General features: G+C 55.3%; 2 protein-coding genes across 2 annotated transcripts in view; both read right to left on the reverse strand.

The window, feature by feature from the left end:
* Nucleotides 1–4,149: 4,149 nt before the first annotated feature.
* ACTL9 (actin like 9) lies at nt 4,150–5,388 on the reverse strand. The gene has a single exon (XM_068164790.1). It carries the CDS (start codon nt 5,386–5,388, stop codon nt 4,150–4,152), a length of 1,239 nt encoding a protein of 412 aa, XP_068020891.1.
* A 363-nt stretch (nt 5,389–5,751) lies between these two features.
* The window catches only part of MUC16 (mucin 16, cell surface associated), a 42,155-nt gene continuing 27,934 nt past the window's right edge, over nt 5,752–19,972 (reverse strand). Inside the window, exons 42-77 of the mRNA XM_068164791.1 lie at nt 19,655–19,797; nt 19,482–19,549; nt 19,106–19,278; nt 18,963–18,989; nt 18,585–18,727; nt 18,421–18,488; nt 18,046–18,218; nt 17,903–17,929; nt 17,537–17,679; nt 17,364–17,431; nt 16,988–17,160; nt 16,845–16,871; nt 16,480–16,622; nt 16,316–16,383; nt 15,944–16,116; nt 15,801–15,827; nt 15,436–15,578; nt 15,272–15,339; nt 14,894–15,066; nt 14,751–14,777; nt 14,373–14,515; nt 14,209–14,276; nt 13,833–14,005; nt 12,923–12,949; nt 12,050–12,192; nt 11,859–11,926; nt 11,018–11,190; nt 10,093–10,256; nt 9,713–9,780; nt 8,901–9,055; nt 8,290–8,453; nt 8,129–8,193; nt 7,366–7,538; nt 7,221–7,265; nt 6,805–6,884; nt 5,752–5,924 (exon numbers count right to left, since the gene is read on the reverse strand). Coding sequence (XP_068020892.1) covers nt 5,826–5,924; nt 6,805–6,884; nt 7,221–7,265; nt 7,366–7,538; nt 8,129–8,193; nt 8,290–8,453; nt 8,901–9,055; nt 9,713–9,780; nt 10,093–10,256; nt 11,018–11,190; nt 11,859–11,926; nt 12,050–12,192; nt 12,923–12,949; nt 13,833–14,005; nt 14,209–14,276; nt 14,373–14,515; nt 14,751–14,777; nt 14,894–15,066; nt 15,272–15,339; nt 15,436–15,578; nt 15,801–15,827; nt 15,944–16,116; nt 16,316–16,383; nt 16,480–16,622; nt 16,845–16,871; nt 16,988–17,160; nt 17,364–17,431; nt 17,537–17,679; nt 17,903–17,929; nt 18,046–18,218; nt 18,421–18,488; nt 18,585–18,727; nt 18,963–18,989; nt 19,106–19,278; nt 19,482–19,549; nt 19,655–19,797 — 3,863 coding nt within the window. The 3' untranslated portion in view covers nt 5,752–5,825. The remainder of the gene's footprint in view (nt 5,925–6,804; nt 6,885–7,220; nt 7,266–7,365; nt 7,539–8,128; nt 8,194–8,289; nt 8,454–8,900; nt 9,056–9,712; nt 9,781–10,092; nt 10,257–11,017; nt 11,191–11,858; nt 11,927–12,049; nt 12,193–12,922; nt 12,950–13,832; nt 14,006–14,208; nt 14,277–14,372; nt 14,516–14,750; nt 14,778–14,893; nt 15,067–15,271; nt 15,340–15,435; nt 15,579–15,800; nt 15,828–15,943; nt 16,117–16,315; nt 16,384–16,479; nt 16,623–16,844; nt 16,872–16,987; nt 17,161–17,363; nt 17,432–17,536; nt 17,680–17,902; nt 17,930–18,045; nt 18,219–18,420; nt 18,489–18,584; nt 18,728–18,962; nt 18,990–19,105; nt 19,279–19,481; nt 19,550–19,654; nt 19,798–19,972) is intronic.

A 19,972-nucleotide genomic window follows, 5' to 3' on the forward strand; every position in this document is an offset into this window, starting at 1 on the left:
GGAAGCCACTGTGGGACATGGAGGCTTGTGCAGGATAGGGTGGGAGGGAAATGGCCCTTTCTAGAAGGGGTCAGATGGAAAAGACAAGGGCTGATGGGGACAAGTTACTGCTGGAGAGATTCCTGATGGACTCCAGAAGAAAATGTTTCCCCAGGAGAGCAGGACATTGGAATCAACTCCCGAGGGAAGCAGGGGAGTCCTCTCCGCTGGACAGTTCTCAGACTCAGCTTGCCAGGGTGCTGGGCCAGCTCATTCCAGCTGCACTGTGACCTAGAAAGGTTGGAGCAGATGATCTGTGGGGTCCCTTTTAACCTGGCAGTCAGTGATCTCCGTGCAGAGGCAGGGACAGAGCATGATGCTTGCAGGCAGAGAAGCTCCTGGGGTGCAGTGTGAGGAGGTCAGCTCTACTGTACTCACTGGCATGAAGGGAAACCAGAGCGTGGCAACCACTCTTCAGGTGTGAAACTTGAGGCAGTGCTGCTTTCAGATTCAAAGAAACCACAAGAGCTTCGATTTCCTGTCCTCTTCCCTCTGTCCTCTTCCCTTCAGAACAGGCAAGGACAGCCCATAGTGAGAAAGTGGCTTAGAAATTATTTCTCCACAAGAAATTGCTTCCCTTGTGCTCCTGCCCTTCCCTGTCACTGCTGGAGCAGCTTTTGTCACCCCTGGGCAGGACACAGCAAGTGGCTGTGAGTGATGTGGGTGCAGGCAGCAGCCTGATGGCAGAGCTGGGGCTAGGTCAGCTCACCTTGCTCTGTAGCATGGGTCTCAACAACCCCCTGAAGGCTCTAAGCAGGGGGCAGAGGGGCTGGAAAAGCTGCCCAGAAGAAAAGGACTTGGGGGTGTTGGTCAGCAGCAGCTGAAGATGAGCCACGGTGTGCCCTGGTGGCCACCAGCATCCTGGCCTGGGTCAGCAATGGTGTGGCCAGCAGGACCAGGACAGAGATCGTCCCCCAGCACTCAGCACTGGTGAGGCCACACCTTGAGTCCTGGGTTCAGTTTTGGGCCCCTCACTCCAAGAAGGACATTGAGGGGCTGGAGTGGGTCCAGAGAAGAGCAACAAAGGTGGGGAAGGGTCTGGAGAACAGGGCTGGGGAGGAGCAGCTGAGGGAGCTCTGGGGGTGTTCATACTCAAGCTCAGACTTGATGTGGTCCTGAGCAACCTGCTCTAGTTAGAGGTGTCCCTGCTGACCACAGGGGTGCTGGACAAGATGACCTTGGAGGGTCCCTTCCAACCTGCTGCATTCAGTGGTGCTGTGTCTCGGGTGTGTGGAGCCAGTGTTTGTGTAGCTGCCTTCCAGCTCCTCTCTCTCTCTTACGGGAGGCCCAGGCTCTGAAATTCGTGCCTAACTATGAAGAGGGGAAAAAAATCAACCCCAAACAACAGAAAGAAGACCAAAAGAAGCCAGACCCTCCTGGGAGGCTGTAAATACGATGAGGCAAACCCCACTGAGAAGTGTGAGTGCACGAAGCTCCTCAGCCCTGCTCTGCCTCTCTGATATCAGTTCCTCTGGAGACCGCAATCTCTCAGCGCTCGCACGTAGCCTTGCTCCTACTTGATAAGAGTCTTCAAAGATCAGAGGGACCCAGGGAGGTTTGACAACTCCTTGACCTCAAAGAAACTACTCAAATAGCAACACTCTAGGGGAATGAAACCTTCCCTCACTCTTATTTTTTCCCCTTTTTTTTTGGGGGGAAGGGGGAGGTTCAGACGTTGAAAGTCTTCGCAGTTGTGATGGGTTAGGGCTGGGTGTAAGTAAAACAGCAGCTAACTAAAACCTGTCCCCAAAGTCAGCCTCAGTCCCAAAACCTCTGGCAGGAACTAAACCAGGCACCTCCATCTGATTTCTCCTTGTCCTGATCCAGTGGAAGGTGTCCCTCCACCTGGAAGGAACTAGGTGGTCCTCAAGGTCCCTTCCAACCCAAAGCATTCCATGATTCTGCACCCTGGGTGTGAGGGAAGTGCTGCCTAGGCAGAGGAGAAGCCTGAGAGAGGGTTTCTTGCTTGCAGTTCAACAAGTTGCACCATGAGAAGAGGTGTGAGGAGGGCTGTGATTGTGCATGGGTGTCTGTCTCCTTCTGAACAGGAGAAATCCCCCCTGTTAACCACATCACTGCATGAGAACACCAGGGGTGGGATGCCAAGCACCCTAGAGGAGGCTCTGGGTGATAGAAACTCGAGGTCCCATTTCATCTTCAGGTTTACCTCTTCCTGTGTTTGTTTTCTGCTCTGCTGAGTGGGATGAGTAAGTTCTCCTTGGGACAGCAATGTGCCCTTGTGGCCAGGAAGGCCAATGGGCTCCTGGGGTGCGTTGAGAAGAGTGTGGCCAGCAGGGCAAGGGAGGTTCTCCTCCCCCTCTACTCGGTGCTGGTGAGACTGCAGCTGGGGTATTGTGTCCAGACCTGAGCTCTGCAGTTCAGGAGGGACAAGGATGTACCAGAGAGAGTCCAACAGAGGCTACAAGGATGAGGAAGAGACTGGAGCATCTCTGTGAGGAGGAAAGGCTGAGAGCCCTGGGGCTGTCGAGCCTGGACAAGAGCAGCCCCAGAGGGGATCTGAGCAATGTTTGCAACTGTCTGAGGGGTGGGTGTCAAGAAGAGGGGGCCAGGCTCTTCTCTGTGATAGGAGCAGGGGCCATGAATACAAACTGGAACCCAGGAAATTTCACCTCAACAGGAGGAGAAACATCTTTGGTGTGAGGCTGCTGGAGCCCTGCAGCAGGCTGCCCAGGGAGGCAGTGGAGTCTCCTTCTCTGGAGGCTTTCAGACTCCTCTGGATGCATTCCTGTGTGAGCTGCTTTGGCAGCGGGGTGGGCTGCACTCAGTGAGGTCCCTTCCAACCCCCAGCAGTCTGTTGATGCTAGGAAGGCACTCAAGTGAAAGGGGAGGCAGGGGAAAGGCTGCCTTTAAAGGTTAACACTTGCCCTGGGCGAGCGGAGGCGAAGCTCCCTGCTCTGAAACAGCTTCTGCTGAGGAGGTCCTCTCCCAGCTCTGGGGTTGGGGTTGGGGTTTGGTTTGTTTTTCTTGAAAGACAAATTTATCTCCCTTTGGGTTGGGGTTTTTTTTTTCCACTGTGCTTGCTCACACCTTAGTTGAGGAGGGAACCTGATGAACATCATGGTGAGCTCTCTGGACGTCACCACCTCAGCAGCCCCAGTTCACACCTCCCACACTCACTGCCAGGCAAACCTGGCACAGCCTGAGGGGGAGATGACAGCAGAACAAAAGACTTTCCCCTGAAGTGCTGCAGCCTTTGCCTAACCTCAGACCCCTGCCATCCCTTTTTCCTCCTCCCTCACTTCCCAGAGGTGCACTGAGGCATTTTAGCACCCAAAGAGAACCCACTGCTCAAGTCCTGGCTGAGGATTGTGGGGCTCCAGCACCCAGCAGAGCAGCTGCCCTCTCCCTGTCGGGCTCTGAGCCTGGCTCCCTTGTTTTAAGCCCCAAAAAGTGATTTTCTGGGGTTCATTAAAAAGTCTGAGACCAGCAGGTCAATGGAGGTTCTCCTCTGCCCTAGTGAGGCTGCATCTGGAGGACTGGGTCCAGTTCTGGAGTCTCCAGTTCAAGAGAGACAGGGAACTGCTGGAGAGAGTCCAGTGGAGGCTCCAAAGCTGCTGAGGGGCCTGGAGCAGCTCTGTGAGGAGCAAAGGCTGAGAGCCCTGGGGCTGAGAGCCTGGAGCAGAGCAGCCCCAGAGGGGAGCTGAGCAGTGGCTGTGAATATCTACAGGGTGGAGGCCAGGAGGATGGGGCTGGGCTCCTCTCAGTGGTACCCAGGGGTCGGATATGGGGCAGTGGACACAAACTGGAGCCCAGGAGGTTTCACTTCAATTTATGGAAACCCATGGGCAGCTCAGGGCAGGGCTTCAGCATCACACCTGAGCCTTTGTCCCAGCCTGGGGGGGAGGGGGGCTGCTTCTTGCCCTTGTGGAAGCCATGCTCTGGCAGATGTGTCCCCGAGGAGCAAGGGCACTTGTTGGCTTCAGCTCTAGAGCTGCAGCCTGGGCCTGTGGCTTTCAGCTAAAGCTCTCAGCTGGGTGCAGTGCAGGGCTGGGGGTGCAGCTGACACTTGATAGCACCAAGTCATCTATGATTGCTTCTGCTGCCTGGGCAGTAGCTGTGAGGCAGCTCAGCTCTCCCGTGGGTGTCCTCTCAGTAGCATCTGCTGTGGACGATGCGTGGCCCCTCCTCAGCGTACTCCTGCCTGCGGATCCACCACCTCTGGAAGTTCAGGAGGGAGCTGAGGATGGATCCCCCTGTCCACGCCGAGTACCTCCGCAGGGCCGTGGCAGCCACTTTGACCTTGGTGCTGGGGGCCAGGATTTGGAGGAGCTCCCTGTGAAACCTCCTCTCTAGCCCCTCAAAGAGAGAGGACCCCCCACAGAGGAGGATGTTTTTGCACATGGCTGACTTCATTTCTTCTGGAAGCTGGCTGAGGCTTCTCTGGGCCATGTCGTGGATGCCTGCATAGGGGATGCCCCAGTGGGCTGGAGGGTTGAAGAGTATTTCTGGGCACTGAAACCTCTCCTTGCTGAGGCTGATGGTCTGGCCATCAGGCAGGGCATAATCCAGGGTGTAGTTGCCTGCTGGGAGCTGGCACTCAGCCTCAAAGCTGGAAGCAGCATAGCAGCACTTGTGCTTGATGTCTTCCACCACGCTGGCCACCTCGCTGCTGAGCTCGTACCCTCTGTCCTCCAAAAGCTTCAGCAGGTACCAGGAGAGATGTGACCCTGCCAGCTCACTCTTCTTGGTGGCATGTGCCAGGCTGTAGCCCTCGTGGACTGGCACAGCAGAGCTGACAGCGTGCCCCAGGTCCACCACCAGGCCGCTGGTTGTGCCGTGGGCGTAGGCGGCGAGGACAGGCTGGGGGCTGACGAAGAAGCCAGGGCAGCCCAGGGCCTCAAACACCAGCTCCACCACCTTCTCTCTGTGCCTGCTGGGGCTGAGTGGGGGCTCAGTGAGCAGCAGGGCATACTCCTCAGGGGGCACCTGAAGCTCGTGGTCGAACAGATGCTGCCACAGGGACCCAGCTGCTTCCCAGTTGGTGATGATTCCCTTCTGCATCAGCTGCACGTCAGCCTCGGGGCGAGGCAAGGCTTCCTCTCCCCTGGAAGCTTCAGATCTCTTCTCTCCTGCCCCTGGGGGCCAGGCCATGGGGCACCCCACCCCTGTGTCGATTTCAACCCTGGGTGTCTCCTCTCCACAGAACCCTGCTCTGCAGCTCCTGCTGCCTGGGTCGATCACCACTGCTCCTGTTCTCAGCACCAGCTTCTGGCTGCTGGTGGGGTTTGACCCAGAGCTGCGTGATCCTAGTGACTGCTGAGCAGTGCAGAAAGTGAGCAGGGAGTCCCTGCTTCTGGGGGGCCCTGGGCCCCAGCTGGTGGAGCTCATGGTCCTTGCAGAGCTGGCCAGCAGCGCTCCCACCCCCGGGGGACATCCAGCCCCGAGTGAGGCTGGGGGCAGAACACCTGACAAAGGGAACTGTGATGTCAGCTGGCAGCAGGGCCCCCTGGGTTACTGTGTGCCCCCAGGGCTTACCAGGCCACCCTGCCTGCCCTCTGGGCCACACCTGCTTTGCTCTGGGGGTCCTGAGCAACTATCCCACCCCTGCCCCCTCAGCTCCTGTGCTGCCTCTTTGTGCTGGGAGGCTCTGCTGTGCCCGGGGGTGTGCTCTCCCCGGGGCAGGTGGTGTGAGAGGGCAAAGATTGGCCTTGAGAGGAGGGAAAATGCTAAATATAATTTATTAAACCATTTGCTAGGACAGGTAAACATTTTTTTTTCCCTTCATCAACGGAGGAACAGGTCTGAGAACAGACCTCAGCTCTTTGTCAATGCACTTTCCTTGTGTTCAGGTGTGGGAAGTAGACTCCATACATGCCCTGTTGAACCTGGTACAGATCTGACTTCCTCCTTAGGCAAGAGGCAATCTGGGGGGAGAAGAATCATGCTAATGACCAAGAAAACCCCCCCAAACCCTGAGTCTGCACCTTGCCCTTTGCTAGGTGCCCCCCAAACCACCTTTCCAGGTAGGATTCTGAACCAGATGCTTGACTGAAGCTGCCCAGGCACAACCCTCAGCTCTGAATCTGAGCTTCTTCCTTCTCAAATCTTGCCGAGTGTCAGCTTTCACCCCTGAGCCTCCAAGGGCAGAGGTGTTCTCTCTGAATTCAGCTGTTCTCCCCTAGCTGGTGCAGAGCAAACAGTGCTGCTCAGATGTTCCCCACCAACTCAACCCCAGAGAGCAGCCAGGGATGTGCTCTGCCCTTCCAAGGGTACCTGGCTGGAGTGCAGCCCTGCCAGGCTGCTGCAGCCTGTGCTGAGAGCAGTGACTACAACCCCCTGGCTGTGACTGCTGCAGGTTGTTAATGTCACCCAGGTTATTAATCATGGCATCTCCTGCAGCCCTTCAGCTGCAGCCTGACCCTTCTGCAGATGTTTGAGCAGGGAAAGGGTTGAAGGTGCTGCAGAAGATCCCCCAGCTCAGCCTGCTTCTCGTCTTGGTATTTGCCTGACCTTTTGGGTTTCAAGTCCTTTGCAGAGAAAAAAAACCCCAAAGAGACCTCATCCATGCCCCACTGCTTCCTCCCCTAGAAATCCACTCAGCTGACTCTGAAAGCCCTTCCCCAGCCCCCTGGGCACAAGCTGGCAGGGGCTGAAGGAGGGTTTGACAAGCCACTTGTCACCATGGGAGGAGGTGGGGGAGGTCCTGCTCCCAGTGGGTTTCTTGAGGATCTGTCTGTCTGTCCCTCCTGCAACCCTGCAGCTGGCTGGGCACAGCTAGAGGCAGGACATGAAAGATTCACTTACCAGGAGGCATAACAAGAGGAGGAGAATGAAGCCAATCAGGGCAAAGACACAGATGAGGATGATTGCCCAGAACTGAAGCTCTGCAAAGGCAAAACGAGAGCAGAGCAATGCTTTGGAGCCCTCTGCATGGGACACAGAAGGAAGTGTAGCCCTGGCAATGCTCAGCAGCGCTGTACAGCTCAGAGGTGAGGCCAAACTGCTGAGAGGCAGCTTCTGACCTTCCCTGGCTGCAGGGTAAGTGTGCCCCAGCAGTGCCAAGCTGGGCAGGGACTTGTAGAGTGGAGTAAGGATCTCCCAAATGCAGTGCACAGAGCCCTCAGCTGGTGTCAGGGATGTTCAGAGGGACAAACCTCTCCCTGAGCTGCTGGCTGGGTGCTCTGGGGCTGCAGGGTCAATCCCTCTCCCCAGTCACCTACCAAATCTTCCAGACTGGTGTTCTTCTGTCTTGATTGGAGAGTAACCTGGCAAGGAAGGGAGGGACAGGTGAGAGATGGAGTGCTCTGCAGGGGATTAAGCCGCAGCTAACGAGCAGCCCCACAAAGCCACCAGAGGAGCTCTCACCTTCAACCACCAGACTCTGCTCTTCCAGCTCGTAGCTGGAGCCCAGCTTGGTGAAGCCCTGTGTCAGGCGTCTCAGCTCCTCATACACCTCCTGCTTCTGCAGGGTCCTCGAGGGGTCCACCAGGAATTTGCAGATGGAGACAACGTCTGTGTGAGGCTTCCCACGGACAGGCCTGGGGGGTGACAGCCACAGGGAAAGAGAAGCAGAGCTGAGCAGGGGCAGGGAGAGGGGTTCAGACCCAGGCTGAGGGTTGCAGATGTCTCAGCAAGGTTTCCCAGCGTGGGATCCTTTGTGCTAGGTGAGCCAGGAGCTCACACAGCCGACTCCACCCCCTGATTTCATTCCAGGGGAGACATTGCTGAGAGGTAAATCAGCTCAGCTTTTTGTTTGGCTGGGTGGCTTTTTTCCCTCCCAAGAGGTGTTGGGGAGGGCAGACAGGAGCAGGTTCTCAGGCTGGGCAGTTCTGCTGATTGCTTTGCTAACGTTTCAGGGCAGCACTGTTTGAATAGGCTAGAAGAGGGCAGGAAGGTATTTGTTTTACTCTGGAATTGTTGATGCATGAAAAGAGCTTTGCTAGCATGGAAACAAAACCACCTCTTGCTTGGGCAGGAACCTGTTTGTGGTTAAAGGCAGAACTGAGTGAATGAAAGCATCTCCTATGTGTCAGCCAGAGCACAGAGCCTGGCAAGGAGGCACAAACAGCAGCAGAGGGGCTCTGCCCTTTGGGGACTCGAGCAGGAACACTTCTGAAGCAGGACATACCCAAAGCTCTCAACAGTACAGCCAACAAAGTAGTCCTTCAGGCTGCTGGTCCTGAACACTTCCAGCTAGTGGGAAGAAAGAAAGCAGTGGAGGAACATTGAGTACATTTAACCCAGCCTTGAATCTGGAGAGAGGAATCAGGCTGCTGCTGTGCAGTTTACCTCTTTCTCAATGCTCTCTTTGTTCATTTGGTATCTCTGGGAGCTGGGGTCCTGCAGGTCTGGGGAGTAGGGCAGGTTGGAGATTCTGAAGTGTAACCTGAAGTTCTCTCTCCCAGACTTGAGGGGGGGTTTGTGAGTTACTGCCTCAACTGCTAGTTCCAAGCCTGGAAATTGAGAGGAGGAATCAACATCAATTTCAGTAGAGAGAAACTGAGGCTCCTCCACCCAGGAGACCTTTAGCTTGGAAGACTTGAACAGAATTGAGTTGCCCTGGGGTCTGACTGCCCAGAGAGGTTGTGGAGTCTCCTTCTCTGCAGAGATTCCAAACCCCTTTGGGCATTCTGATGCTGGGCAAGGTGCTGTGGGTGCCCTGCTTTGGCAGGAGGGTTGGACTGGATGATCTCCAGAGGCCCCTTCCAACCCTCACCATGCTGGGACTCGAGGGTTCTGCTTTAGCAGGGGGCTTGGAACTGGATGATCTTGAAGAGCCCTTCCAACCCAAACCATTCTGTGACTCTCTGAAACTGAGCAGCTGTGATCTGAGCTCTACACAGAATCAACCAGGTTGGAAGAGACCTCCAGGATCATCCAGTTCAACCTGTCCTACTTACCAGCCACTGAGAATCCTTGCAGCTGGTAGCTGCTCCCCAGCCACAGGCCAGTTGTGTTGGAAGCCCCATCCTGGAAAGCCCTTTCAACCACAGCCCTGTTGATGCTGGGCTCTGACTGGAAGAAGCAGTTGCAGTCAACCAGTATGGATCCAGCCCTGTGGACAGAAAACAGAGGCTCTGAAGTGAACAGGCTGATGGTCAGGAAGCTTCTTCAAGAAGGAGAAGAGCTTCTTGAAGGGTTTCTGCCAGTCTGAGTGTGAAGTGTTTGCAGTGATGCTTTTGAGAGCTGTAGAGCAGGCTGGTTTGGGGCTTTCCTTTAGGCAGGGACAGCAAATGAAATGCCAGCAGCTCTTCTCTACTGCTTGCATGCCATGAAAGGTCAGCACCTTGTTTGTCAAAGCTTCTGTCAGGGTCCCTTCTCCAGGACTCTTTCCATCTGGAGCAGGACATTACAGCTACACCTGAAGCTCACTTTTGAACCTGGTGGAGTCCAAGCTCAGAGGAGAAGGGCAGAGGTTGCAGGGTGCCCTTCAGCCCTCATTAAGGGGAGGGCAATCAGTAACTAGCAGGATAGTCAGAGACCTCAGGGTGCTTCACAGAAATCCTGACAGGGCAAAACCTCAGCCCATGCCACGTGGGGGAAAAGCCAAACTGACAGACTCTGCAGAAGCCAAGAAATGAGTTCTGAGGGCATAAATGAAACCACTGCCAGCATGAGCAGGGAGGAGTTCTGCAGAGGACAATGGCACTTGGCTGCTGGGGAGTGGTGCCAGGGTGTGGCAACCTCTCAGCCAACAGAAGCTATCACAGACCTCAGCCTGGTGATGCTGCAGTTCAGGAACTGGTCTCGCAGGTTGCTCTGTCTGTAGAGTTGATTCATCTGAAAGAGAAGTGTCCTGGTAGGCAGCAGGGACTTGCTGGGCCTCTGGCTGCCACCTGGGTTTCATGGGAGGGGATTATTGCTTCAGACTATGCCTTCTGGTGGTGGAATCTGACTTCCAGCCTGGCAAGACTTTCTTGCTTATGTGAGCAAGCTGCCAGAGCTCACAGCACAACCTGCTGCCTGACAGCTGCCCTGGGATCCTAGAGTCATGGAACTGTTTGGGTTGGAAAAGCTCTCTAAGATCATTGGGTCCTAGCAGCAGCCCAGCACCTCCAGGGCCTCTGAAGCATCTGGGCTGCAGCTCCTTACCTTGTGGCTGATGCTTTCCACTGCTGCTTTGTACTCTGGAGACTGAGAGTCTGGGTTGGTCAGGTTTTCATTGACTATTCTAAAGCTCAACCTGTAGCCCTGCTTAGCTGGAGCCTCACTCCTGGCAGGCTTCCTGATCACAGCTGCTTCTGGCAGGGGGAAACCTAAAGCAGAGGTAGAGGACATTCCTTTTGAGGTCAGAGCTGCCCACACCACAGAAGCCATGGAGCTGTGCCCCTGTTTCTGTAATGGAAGAGAGGAATGCTCCTGGGATTTGCAGCATTTACAAGCCAGAAACTCTTCCAGGCTGGCAGCACCAGGCTGGAGTTGCTTTGTCACAGTGTCGAAACCTACAGCACACCAGCAGGCCAAAGGGGAAGTTCTTTACTGCTCCAGCCCCAGGGGAGTGGAAGAATCTTCCAAGTGATTGCCAAAGCCATAGAATCACAGAATTGCTTTGGTTGCAGGAGACCTCTGAGCTCATCCAGTCCAACCATCAACCCCACCACAGCCATCAAACCATGTCCACAACTGCCATGGCCACACATTTCTTGAACACCTCCAAGGATGGGGACTCCACCACCTCCCTGGACAGCCTGTTCCAACCCCTCACCACTCTTGCAGTGAGGAATTTTCCCCTTACCTCCAACCTACCCCTCCCCTGGCACAACTTCAGGCTATTTCCTCTCACCTGAGACTAGGGAGAAGAATCCAACCCCCACCTCACTGCAACCTCCTCTCAGGGAGTTGCAGAGTTCAAGAAGGTCTCCCCTCAGCCTCCTTTCCTCCAGGCTGAAGCCCCCCAGCTCCCTCAGCTGCTCCTCCCCAGCCCTGTCCTCCAGACCCTTCCCCAGCTTCATTGCCCTTCTCTGGACCTGCCCCAGCAGCTCCATGTCCTCTCTTGGTACAGTTCCTGGATGCTTACCATCAACATAGAGGCTGTTCTTGTCCAGGGTGTAGTGCCCTAGCTTGGTGACACCCTCTGTCATGGTGCTCAGCTCATGGTAAAGCTTTTCTCTGTCAAACTCAGCAAGGCTGGCATTGGCTTGGTAGCTGCAGACAGTGTCTATGCCTGTGTCATCCCTGGGCCTGCCAGACCTGAGTGAAAACATCACACACATGCTTCAGGACACTGCTGGTGCTCACAGGACACCCTGTGTCACCTGTGTGAGGAGGAACCCAGGGCACTGAGAGCTGCCAGGGCCACTGGGCTCCTACATCTTCCAGCAGATTCTCAGGAACTGTGGCAGTGGCATCCAGACACCAAACTGATTTTACCAGCAGGAATCACAGGATGTTAGGGGTCTGAAGGGACCTCTGGAGACCACCCAGTCCAACCCCCCTGCCAGAGCAGGACTATAGAATCCAGCACAGGTCACACAGGAACACATCCAGGTGGGTCTGGAAAGCCTCCAGAGAAGGAGACTCCACAACCCCTCTGGGCAGCCTGCTCCAGGGCTCAGCACCCTCACAGTGAAGGAAGTTTTTCCTCCTGTTGAGGGGGAACTTCCTGGGTTCCAGTTTGTATTCACTGCCCTTGGTCCTATCACAGACACCCCCAGAAAGAGCCTGGCCCCTGCTTTCCAACACCCTTCAGACAGTTATCCCCTTGCAGTCTTCTCTTCCCCATCGTGAACAGGCAGGGAGCTGCCACTGGTTTCTGGTTTGGGGTGGGTTTTTTTTGGCATCACAGCTATAACTTCAACAATTTAAGGTGCACAAGAGCAGAGAAAGAAAGAAATCAATTGCAGTGCTAGGAATCTTACCTGAATCTCATCAGTTTGCATCCTGTGTAGACAGAGCCAATGCTGCTGCTTTTGAGGAGGAGGTCAATCTGTCAAAAGAAACCCCCAACCAAAGGGGAAAAAAAAACAACCCACAGCCCAGTTACAAGTGAGTTGAAAGCAGGTGGATGAAGGTCAGCACCAGAACAGAAAATAGCTAAAGCCAGGCTCACATAATGGTTGATGACTTTGACTGTGGAGATGAATCTGCGGGACCTTGGGTCCTTCAGGTCTGCTGTGTAGCGCAGGTTGGTCAGGGTGAAATTCAGAGTGAAATTCCTGCCTGTTGGCCTGGGTGCAGCAGTTGTTCTCAGAGCTACAGCCCAAGGGGAGAGGGATTAAGATTTTGCTCTTAATAAAGCTATCTCCACTTTTAAAGACATTCCCAAGCAACCAAGGCTTGCAGGGAGGTTGGAGCAGGTGAGCTCCCAGGTGCCTTCCAACCTGAGCCCTTCAGGGACTCACAGATTCATGGAATGGTTTGGCTTGGAAGGGACCTTCAAGATCATCCTGTTCCAACCCCCTGCCATGGGCAGGGACACCTCCCACCAGCCCAGGTTGCTCAAGGCCTCATCCCAGCCTGGCCTGGAACACCTCCAGGGAGGAGGCAGCCACAGCCTCCCTGGGGAGCCTGTGCCAGAGTCTCCCCAGCCCCACTCTCAACAATTTCTTTCTGATCTCCAGTCTCAATCTCCCCTCTTCCAGCCCAAAGCCATTGGCCCTTTTCCTGTCACTCCAAGCCTTTGTCAAAAGTCCCTCCCTAGCTTTATTGCAGTCCCCTTCAGGAGCTGGAAGGCTGCTCTAAGATCTCCCTGAAGCTTTCTGTTCTCCAGGCTCAACAGCCCCAACTCTCTTAGGGTGTCCCCATAGCAGGGGTGCCAGACCAAACCTCCACTCATCTGGGCTCAAGGGCTGTCTATAGCTCAGACACACCAGGCATAACGCTGATGGAGGCTACTCTGGAGAATCTCTTTCCCTCTGATTTTCTGAGTGCTCCACTCCTGTGAGAGCTCTCCCCAAAACTGAGTCTTTCACTCAGAACTTACCTGGCCTGTGAAGTGGTTCGTTGTAACCTGAGGAGGAAGCACAACAGAAACGTTAGCTAAGAAAACTACACCCTGCAAGAGGAGAGGGGACGATGAAAGGGATGACTTGGAAATGACTCATCAGAAGCAGTCCCTGAGGGTGTGAATCTGCTAAACAAACAACCTGCTGCTCAAGCAGAACCAGCTGCTTTTAACTGGGGAGACCCACAATGAGGAAACGCAAGTGGCACTGGCTAAGCTGAGGAGTGCTGGGGGTGAGATGTTCCTGTGCAGGTGAGTGGCTGAGGGCAGGACTCCAAGGAAGTAATTTTGTAATAGAGAAGTTGCTCTTCAACAAGAGCAGTGTTGCTGGAAGCACAGACTTCACTTTATGGGCATAAGTCATAGACTTTCAACACCAAATCCAACCATTCTCTAACTCCATCAAGGCTGGTGCTAAACCATGGCCCTCAGCAGCACATCTCTGCCTCTCGACATCTCAAGGGGAAGGGATTCAAGTACCACACTGAGGAGCCTGTTCCAGGGCTTGACAATTGCTTCAATGAAAGGATTTGCCCTCACTGTCAAGAATTTCTTCCTAATCTCCAGTCTCAGTCCCCCCTCCACCAGCTCAAAGCCATTCCACCTCATCCTGCCAGTGCAACAAGCCCTTGTCAAAAGTTTCCCCCCAGCTATCCTGTAGGACCCATCAGATACTGAACTATTCTCTAAGGACTGCTCTCCAGGCTGATCAGCCCCAGCATTCAGAGCCTGCCCTGTACAATTCACCTGCAGAAATAAAGGATGCTGTGAATTCACAGAAATAAACTCAGCATATTAACAAATATTGAAACTCCTTATGAAACAAGGAAGAGAAGGAAGAAAGTCATGGACCCAGAGAGTGACCCAGGAAAGGGAAAACCATACTCACCATGGACATAGAGGCTGTCCCTGTCCAGGCTGTAGGGGCCCAGCTGAGTGATGCCCTTGGTCTTGTTGCTGACTTCGTGGTACAGCCCCACCCTGTCCAAGGGCAGGCCAGAGGGCTCCTTCCTGTAGGTGCAGACGGCGTCCACCCCCGTCCCGGCCCCTTGCCTCCTTGGCCTGCAAAAGACAGCACCGTGCCTGAGCACCACTGCTCTGCGCCCGCTGGCTGCAAGCCCAGGCCCCGGGGCTGGGGCTGGGGCAGCCTTCTGGGCACAGGGAGCCAAGCTCTGTCTGTTTAGTTAATGGAAAGAGAGCAGAAGGTCAATGTGCCCTCATCTGGTGACCAAACCAGCAAGGGGACAGCAGGGCACAACCCATACCTGAAGGCTGTGGTTTCACAGCGCAGCAGTTCGGGGCCAATGCTGCTCTTCTTCAGGAGCCGCTCGAGCTGCCCAGGAGAGAGGTTCCACAGTTAGGCTCTGACCACATCCATGCACTCCTCCAGATCTCTGAGGCCATGCAGCATCTCAGTTGCTAGGCTTACCAAGGTGTTCATGACTCTCTGAGTGCTGCTGAACTTAGCTGAGTCAGGATTGTCCAGGTCAGAGTTGTAGGGGAGATTGGTGGTGGTGAAGTTGATGGTGAAACGCTCGAGGGCTGCAGCTGTCGTTGTTGGGTGGCTGGGAGCTGCAGGAGGCACAGATGGAGAGTGACCACTTGAAAAGGGCCAGGCTGTTATGCTTCAAGATATCTAAATGCTGAGATAAGCTGCCTGCCCCCATCCCAAAAATGAAGGCTGTAGGGATTACTGCTGCTCTCAAGGATCATGAGCCCTGGAGAGCAGCTGAGCCTCCCTGGGATATGCCACTTCAGGAGATATTTGTAGCCCCCTCAGCCCTGCCCACCCCTCCACGATACTCACTGGTCAATACTGGCTGCTCGTTGTAACCTGGGGAGAGACAGAGAGAGAAGGTGATGAGCTGGAGCTGGGCTAGAAGATGGTTCAAGGACTGTGAATGGCAGCCTCAGACCAGCAGAGGAGACAGGGAGAGGAGCAAAGGTCACCATTGACATAGAGGCTGTCCCTGTCCAGGCTGTAGGGGCCCAGCTGAGTGATGCCCTTGGTCTTGTTGCTGACTTCGTGGTACAGCCCCACCCTGTCCAAGGGCAGGCCAGAGGGCTCCTTCCTGTAGGTGCAGACGGCGTCCACCCCCGTCCCGGCCCCTTGCCTCCTTGGCCTGCAAAAGACAGCACCGTGCCTGAGCACCACTGCTCTGCGCCCGCTGGCTGCAAGCCCAGGCCCTGGGGCTGGGGCTGGGGCAGCCTTCTGGGCACAGGGAGCCACGCTCTGCCTCTTTAGTCTGCATAGAAAGAGAGCAGAAGGTCAATGTGCCCTCATCTGGTGACCAAACCACCAAGGGGACAGCAGGGCACAACCCATACCTGAAGGCTGTGGTTTCACAGCGCAGCAGTTCGGGGCCAATGCTGCTCTTCTTCAGGAGCCGCTCGAGCTGCCCAGGAGAGAGGTTCCACAGTTAGGCTCTGACCACATCCCTGCATGACTCCAGATCTCTGAGACCATGCAGCATCTCAATTGCTAGGCTTACCAAGGTGTTCATGACTCTCTGAGTGCTGCTGAACTTAGCTGAGTCAGGATTGTCCAGGTCAGAGTTGTAGGGGAGATTGGTGGTGGTGAAGTTGATGGTGAAACGCTCGAGGGCTGCAGCTGTCGTTGTTGGGTGGCTGGGAGCTGCAGGAGGCACAGATGGAGAGTGATCACATGCAAAACCCAGAGATCAAGATGCATAAATGCAGAGACCTGCAACAGTCACTATCCCCAATGTAGAAGGCCATCAGTTTTCCAGAGGTCATGAGCCCATGATCTCCCAGAGATCATGAGCCCTGGACACCACCAGCCCCTTCCTGGAGAAGCCCCCAAAACAAAACATTTGCAGCTTTCTAAGGTACTCACTGGTCAGGACTGGCTGCTCATTGTAACCTGGGAAGAGACAGAGAGAAAAAATGATGAGCTGGAGCCTGGTTTAGGGACGGTTCTAGTAGTGAGGAACACTGCTATGGGCCAGCAGAGGAGTCAGGGAGAGGAGCGAAGGTCACCATTGACATAGAGGCTGTCCCTGTCCAGGCTGTAGGGGCCCAGCTGAGTGATGCCCTTGGTCCTGTTGCTGACTTCGTGGTACAGCCCCACCCTGTCCAAGGGCAGGCCAGAGGGCTCCTTCCTGTAGGTGCAGACGGCGTCCACCCCCGTCCCGGCCCCTTGCCTCCTTGGCCTGCAAAAGACAGCACCGTGCCTGAGCACCACTGCTCTGCGCCCGCTGGCTGCAAGCCCAGGCCCTGGGGCTGGGGCAGCTCTCTGGGCACAGGGAGCCAAGCTCTGCCTCTTTAGTCTGCATAGAAAGAGAGCAGAAGGTCAATGAGCCCTCATCTGGTGACCAAACCAGCAAGGGGACAGCAGGGCACAACCCATACCTGAAGGCTGTGGTTTCACAGCGCAGCAGTTCGGGGCCAATGCTGCTCTTCTTCAGGAGCCGCTCGAGCTGCCCAGGAGAGAGATTCCACAGTTAGGTTCTGACCACATCCCTGCACTCCTCCAGATATCTGAGACCATGCAGCAAATCAATTACTAGGCTTACCAAGGTGTTCATGACTCTCTGTGTGCTGCTGAACTTAGCTGAGTCAGGATTGTCCAGGTCAGAGTTGTAGGGGAGATTGGTGGTGGTGAAGTTGATGGTGAAACGCTCGAGGGCTGCACCTGTCGTTGTTGGGTGGCTGGGAGCTGCAGGAGGCACAGATGGAGAGTGATCACATGCAAAACCCAGAGATCAAGATGCATAAATGCAGAGACCTGCTAGCAGACTCCATCCCCATGTAGAAGGCCATCAGTTTTCTAGAGGTCATGAGCCCCTGATCTCCTAGAGATCATGAGCCTTGGACACCACCTGCCCCTGCCTGGAGAAGCCCCCAAAACAAAACATTTGCAGCTTTCTAAGGTACTCACTGGTCAGGACTGGCTGCTCATTGTAACCTGGGAAGAGAGAGAGAGAAAAAATAATGAGCTAAAGCCTGGTTTAGGGACGGTTCTAGTAGTGAGGAACACTGCTATGGGCCAGCAGAGGAGTCAGGGAGAGGAGCGAAGGTCACCATTGACATAGAGGCTGTCCCTGTCCAGGCTGTAGGGGCCCAGCTGAGTGATGCCCTTGGTCTTGTTGCTGACTTCGTGGTACAGCCCCACCCTGTCCAAGGGCAGGCCAGAGGGCTCCTTCCTGTAGGTGCAGACGGCGTCCACCCCCGTCCCGGCCCCTTGCCTCCTTGGCCTGCAAAAGACAGCACCGTGCCTGAGCACCACTGCTCTGCGCCCGCTGGCTGCAAGCCCAGGCCCTGGGGCTGGGGCTGGGGCAGCTCTCTGGGCACAGGGAGCCAAGCTCTGCCTCTCATCTGGGTCATAAGAGAGCAGAAGCTCAATGTGCCCTCATCTGGTGACCAAACCACCAAGGGGACAGCAGGGCACAACCCATACCTGAAGGCTGTGGTTTCACAGCGCAGCAGTTCGGGGCCAATGCTGCTCTTCTTCAGGAGCCGCTCGAGCTGCCCAGGAGAGAGGTTCCACAGTTAGGCTCTGACCACACCCATGCAAGACTTCAGATCTCTGATCCATGCAAGATCTTAGTTGCTGGGCACTGGTCTGCTTACCAAGGTGTTCATAACTCTCTGTGTGCTGCTGAACTTAGCTGAGTCAGGATTGTGCAGGTCAGAGTTGTAGGGGAGATTGGTGGTGGTGAAGTTGATGGTGAAACGCTCGAGGGCTGCACCTGTCGTTGTTGGGTGGCTGGGAGCTGCAGGAGGCACAGATGGAGAGTGATCACATGCAAAACCCAGAGATCAAGATGCATAAATGCAGACACCTGCTAGCAGACACTATCCCCAATGTAGAAGGCCATCAGTTTTCCAGAGATCATGAGCCCCTGATCTCCCAGAGATCATGAGCCTCGGATACCACCAGCCCCTTCCTGGAGAAGCCCCCAAAACAAAACATTTGCAGCTTTCTAAGGTACTCACTGGTCAGGACTGGCTGCTCATTGTAACCTGGGAAGAGAGAGAGAGAAAAAATGATGAGCTAAAGCCTGGTTTAGGGACGGTTCAGTGACTGAGGAATGCTGCTATGGGCCAGCAGAGGAGTCAGGGAGAGGAACGAAGGTCACCATTGACATAGAGGCTGTCCCTGTCCAGGCTGTAGGGGCCCAGCTGAGTGATGCCCTTGGTCTTGTTGCTGACTTCGTGGTACAGCCCCACCCTGTCCAAGGGCAGGCCAGAGGGCTCTTTCCTGTAGGTGCAGACGGCGTCCACCCCTGTCCCGGCCCCTTGCCTCCTTGGCCTGCAAAAGACAGCACCGTGCCTGAGCACCACTGCTCTGTGCCCGCTGGCTGCAAGCCCAGGCCCTGGGGCTGGGGCTGGGGCAGCTCTCTGGGCACAGGGAGCCAAGCTCTGCCTCTCATCTGGGTCATAAGAGAGCAGAAGCTCAATGTGCCCTCATCTGGTGATGAACCACCAAGGGGACAGCAGGGCACAACCCATACCTGAAGGCTGTGGTTTCACAGCGCAGCAGTTCGGGGCCAATGCTGCTCTTCTTCAGGAGCCGCTCGAGCTGCCCAGGAGAGAGGTTCCACAGTTAGGTTCTGACCACATCCCTGCACTCCTCCAGATATCTGAGGCCATGCAGCATCTCAATTGCTAGGCTTACCAAGGTTTTCATGACTCTCTGTGTGCTGCTGAACTTAGCTGAGTCAGGATTGTCCAGGTCAGAGTTGTAGGGGAGATTGGTGGTGGTGAAGTTGATGGTGAAACGCTCGAGGGCTGCAGCTGTCGTTGTTGGGTGGCTGGGAGCTGCAGGAGGCACAGATGGAGATTGACCACTTGAAAAGGGCCAGGCTGTTATGCTTCAAGATATCTAAATGCTGAGATAAGCTGCCTGCCCCCATCCCAAAACTGAAGGCTGTAAGGATTACTGCTGCTCTCAAGGATCATGAGCCCTGGAGAGCAGCTGAGCCTCCCTGGGATATGCCACTTCAGGAGATATTTGTAGCCCCCTCAGCCCTGCCCACCCCTCCACGATACTCACTGGTCAATACTGGCTGCTCATTGTAACCTGGGGAGAGACAGAGAGAGAAGGTGATGAGCTGGAGCTGGGCTAGGAGATGGTTCAAGGACTATGAATTGCAGCCTCAGACCAGCAGAGGAGTCAGGGAGAGGAGCGAAGGTCACCATTGACATAGAGGCTGTCCCTGTCCAGGCTGTAGGGGCCCAGCTGAGTGATGCCCTTGGTCTTGTTGCTGACTTCGTGGTACAGCCCCACCCTGTCCAAGGGCAGGCCAGAGGGCTCCTTCCTGTAGGTGCAGACGGCGTCCACCCCCGTCCCGGCCCCTTGCCTCCTTGGCCTGCAAAAGACAGCACCGTGCCTGAGCACCACTGCTCTGCGCCCGCTGGCTGCAAGCCCAGGCCCTGGGGCTGGGGCTGGGGCAGCTCTCTGGGCACAGGGAGCCAAGCTCTGCCTCTCATCTGGGTCATAAGAGAGCAGAAGCTCAATGAGACCTCATCTGGTGACTGAGCCACCAAGGGGACAGCAGGGCACAACCCATACCTGAAGGCTGTGGTTTCACAGCGCAGCAGTTCGGGGCCAATGCTGCTCTTCTTCAGGAGCCGCTCGAGCTGCCCAGGAGAGAGGTTCCACAGTTAGGCTCTGACCACATCCCTGCACTCCTCCAGACCTCTCATTCATGCAACATCTTAGTTGCTGGGCACTGGTCTGCTTACCAAGGTGTTCATGACTCTCTGAGTGCTGCTGAACTTAGCTGAGTCAGGATTGTCCAGGTCAGAGTTGTAGGGGAGATTGGTGGTGGTGAAGTTGATGGTGAAACGCTTGAGGGCTGCAGCTGTCGTTGTTGGGTGGCTGGGAGCTGCAGGAGGCACAGAAAGAGAGAATCTCTTTAGAAGGGCCAGGGTGTTATGCTTTAAGAGGTCCAAAAGCTGAGATCTACTGGCAGACACCATCCCCATGTAGAAGGCCAACAGGTTTCCTTCTTCTCCCAGAGATCATGAGCCCTGTACACCACCAGCCCCAGCCTGGAGAAG

The sequence above is a fragment of the Melanerpes formicivorus genome, unplaced genomic scaffold, assembly GCF_026170545.1.
Source record: "Melanerpes formicivorus ecotype bairdi unplaced genomic scaffold, bMelFor1.0.p_v2 SCAF_83, whole genome shotgun sequence".
Classification (NCBI taxonomy): Eukaryota; Metazoa; Chordata; class Aves; order Piciformes; family Picidae; genus Melanerpes; species Melanerpes formicivorus.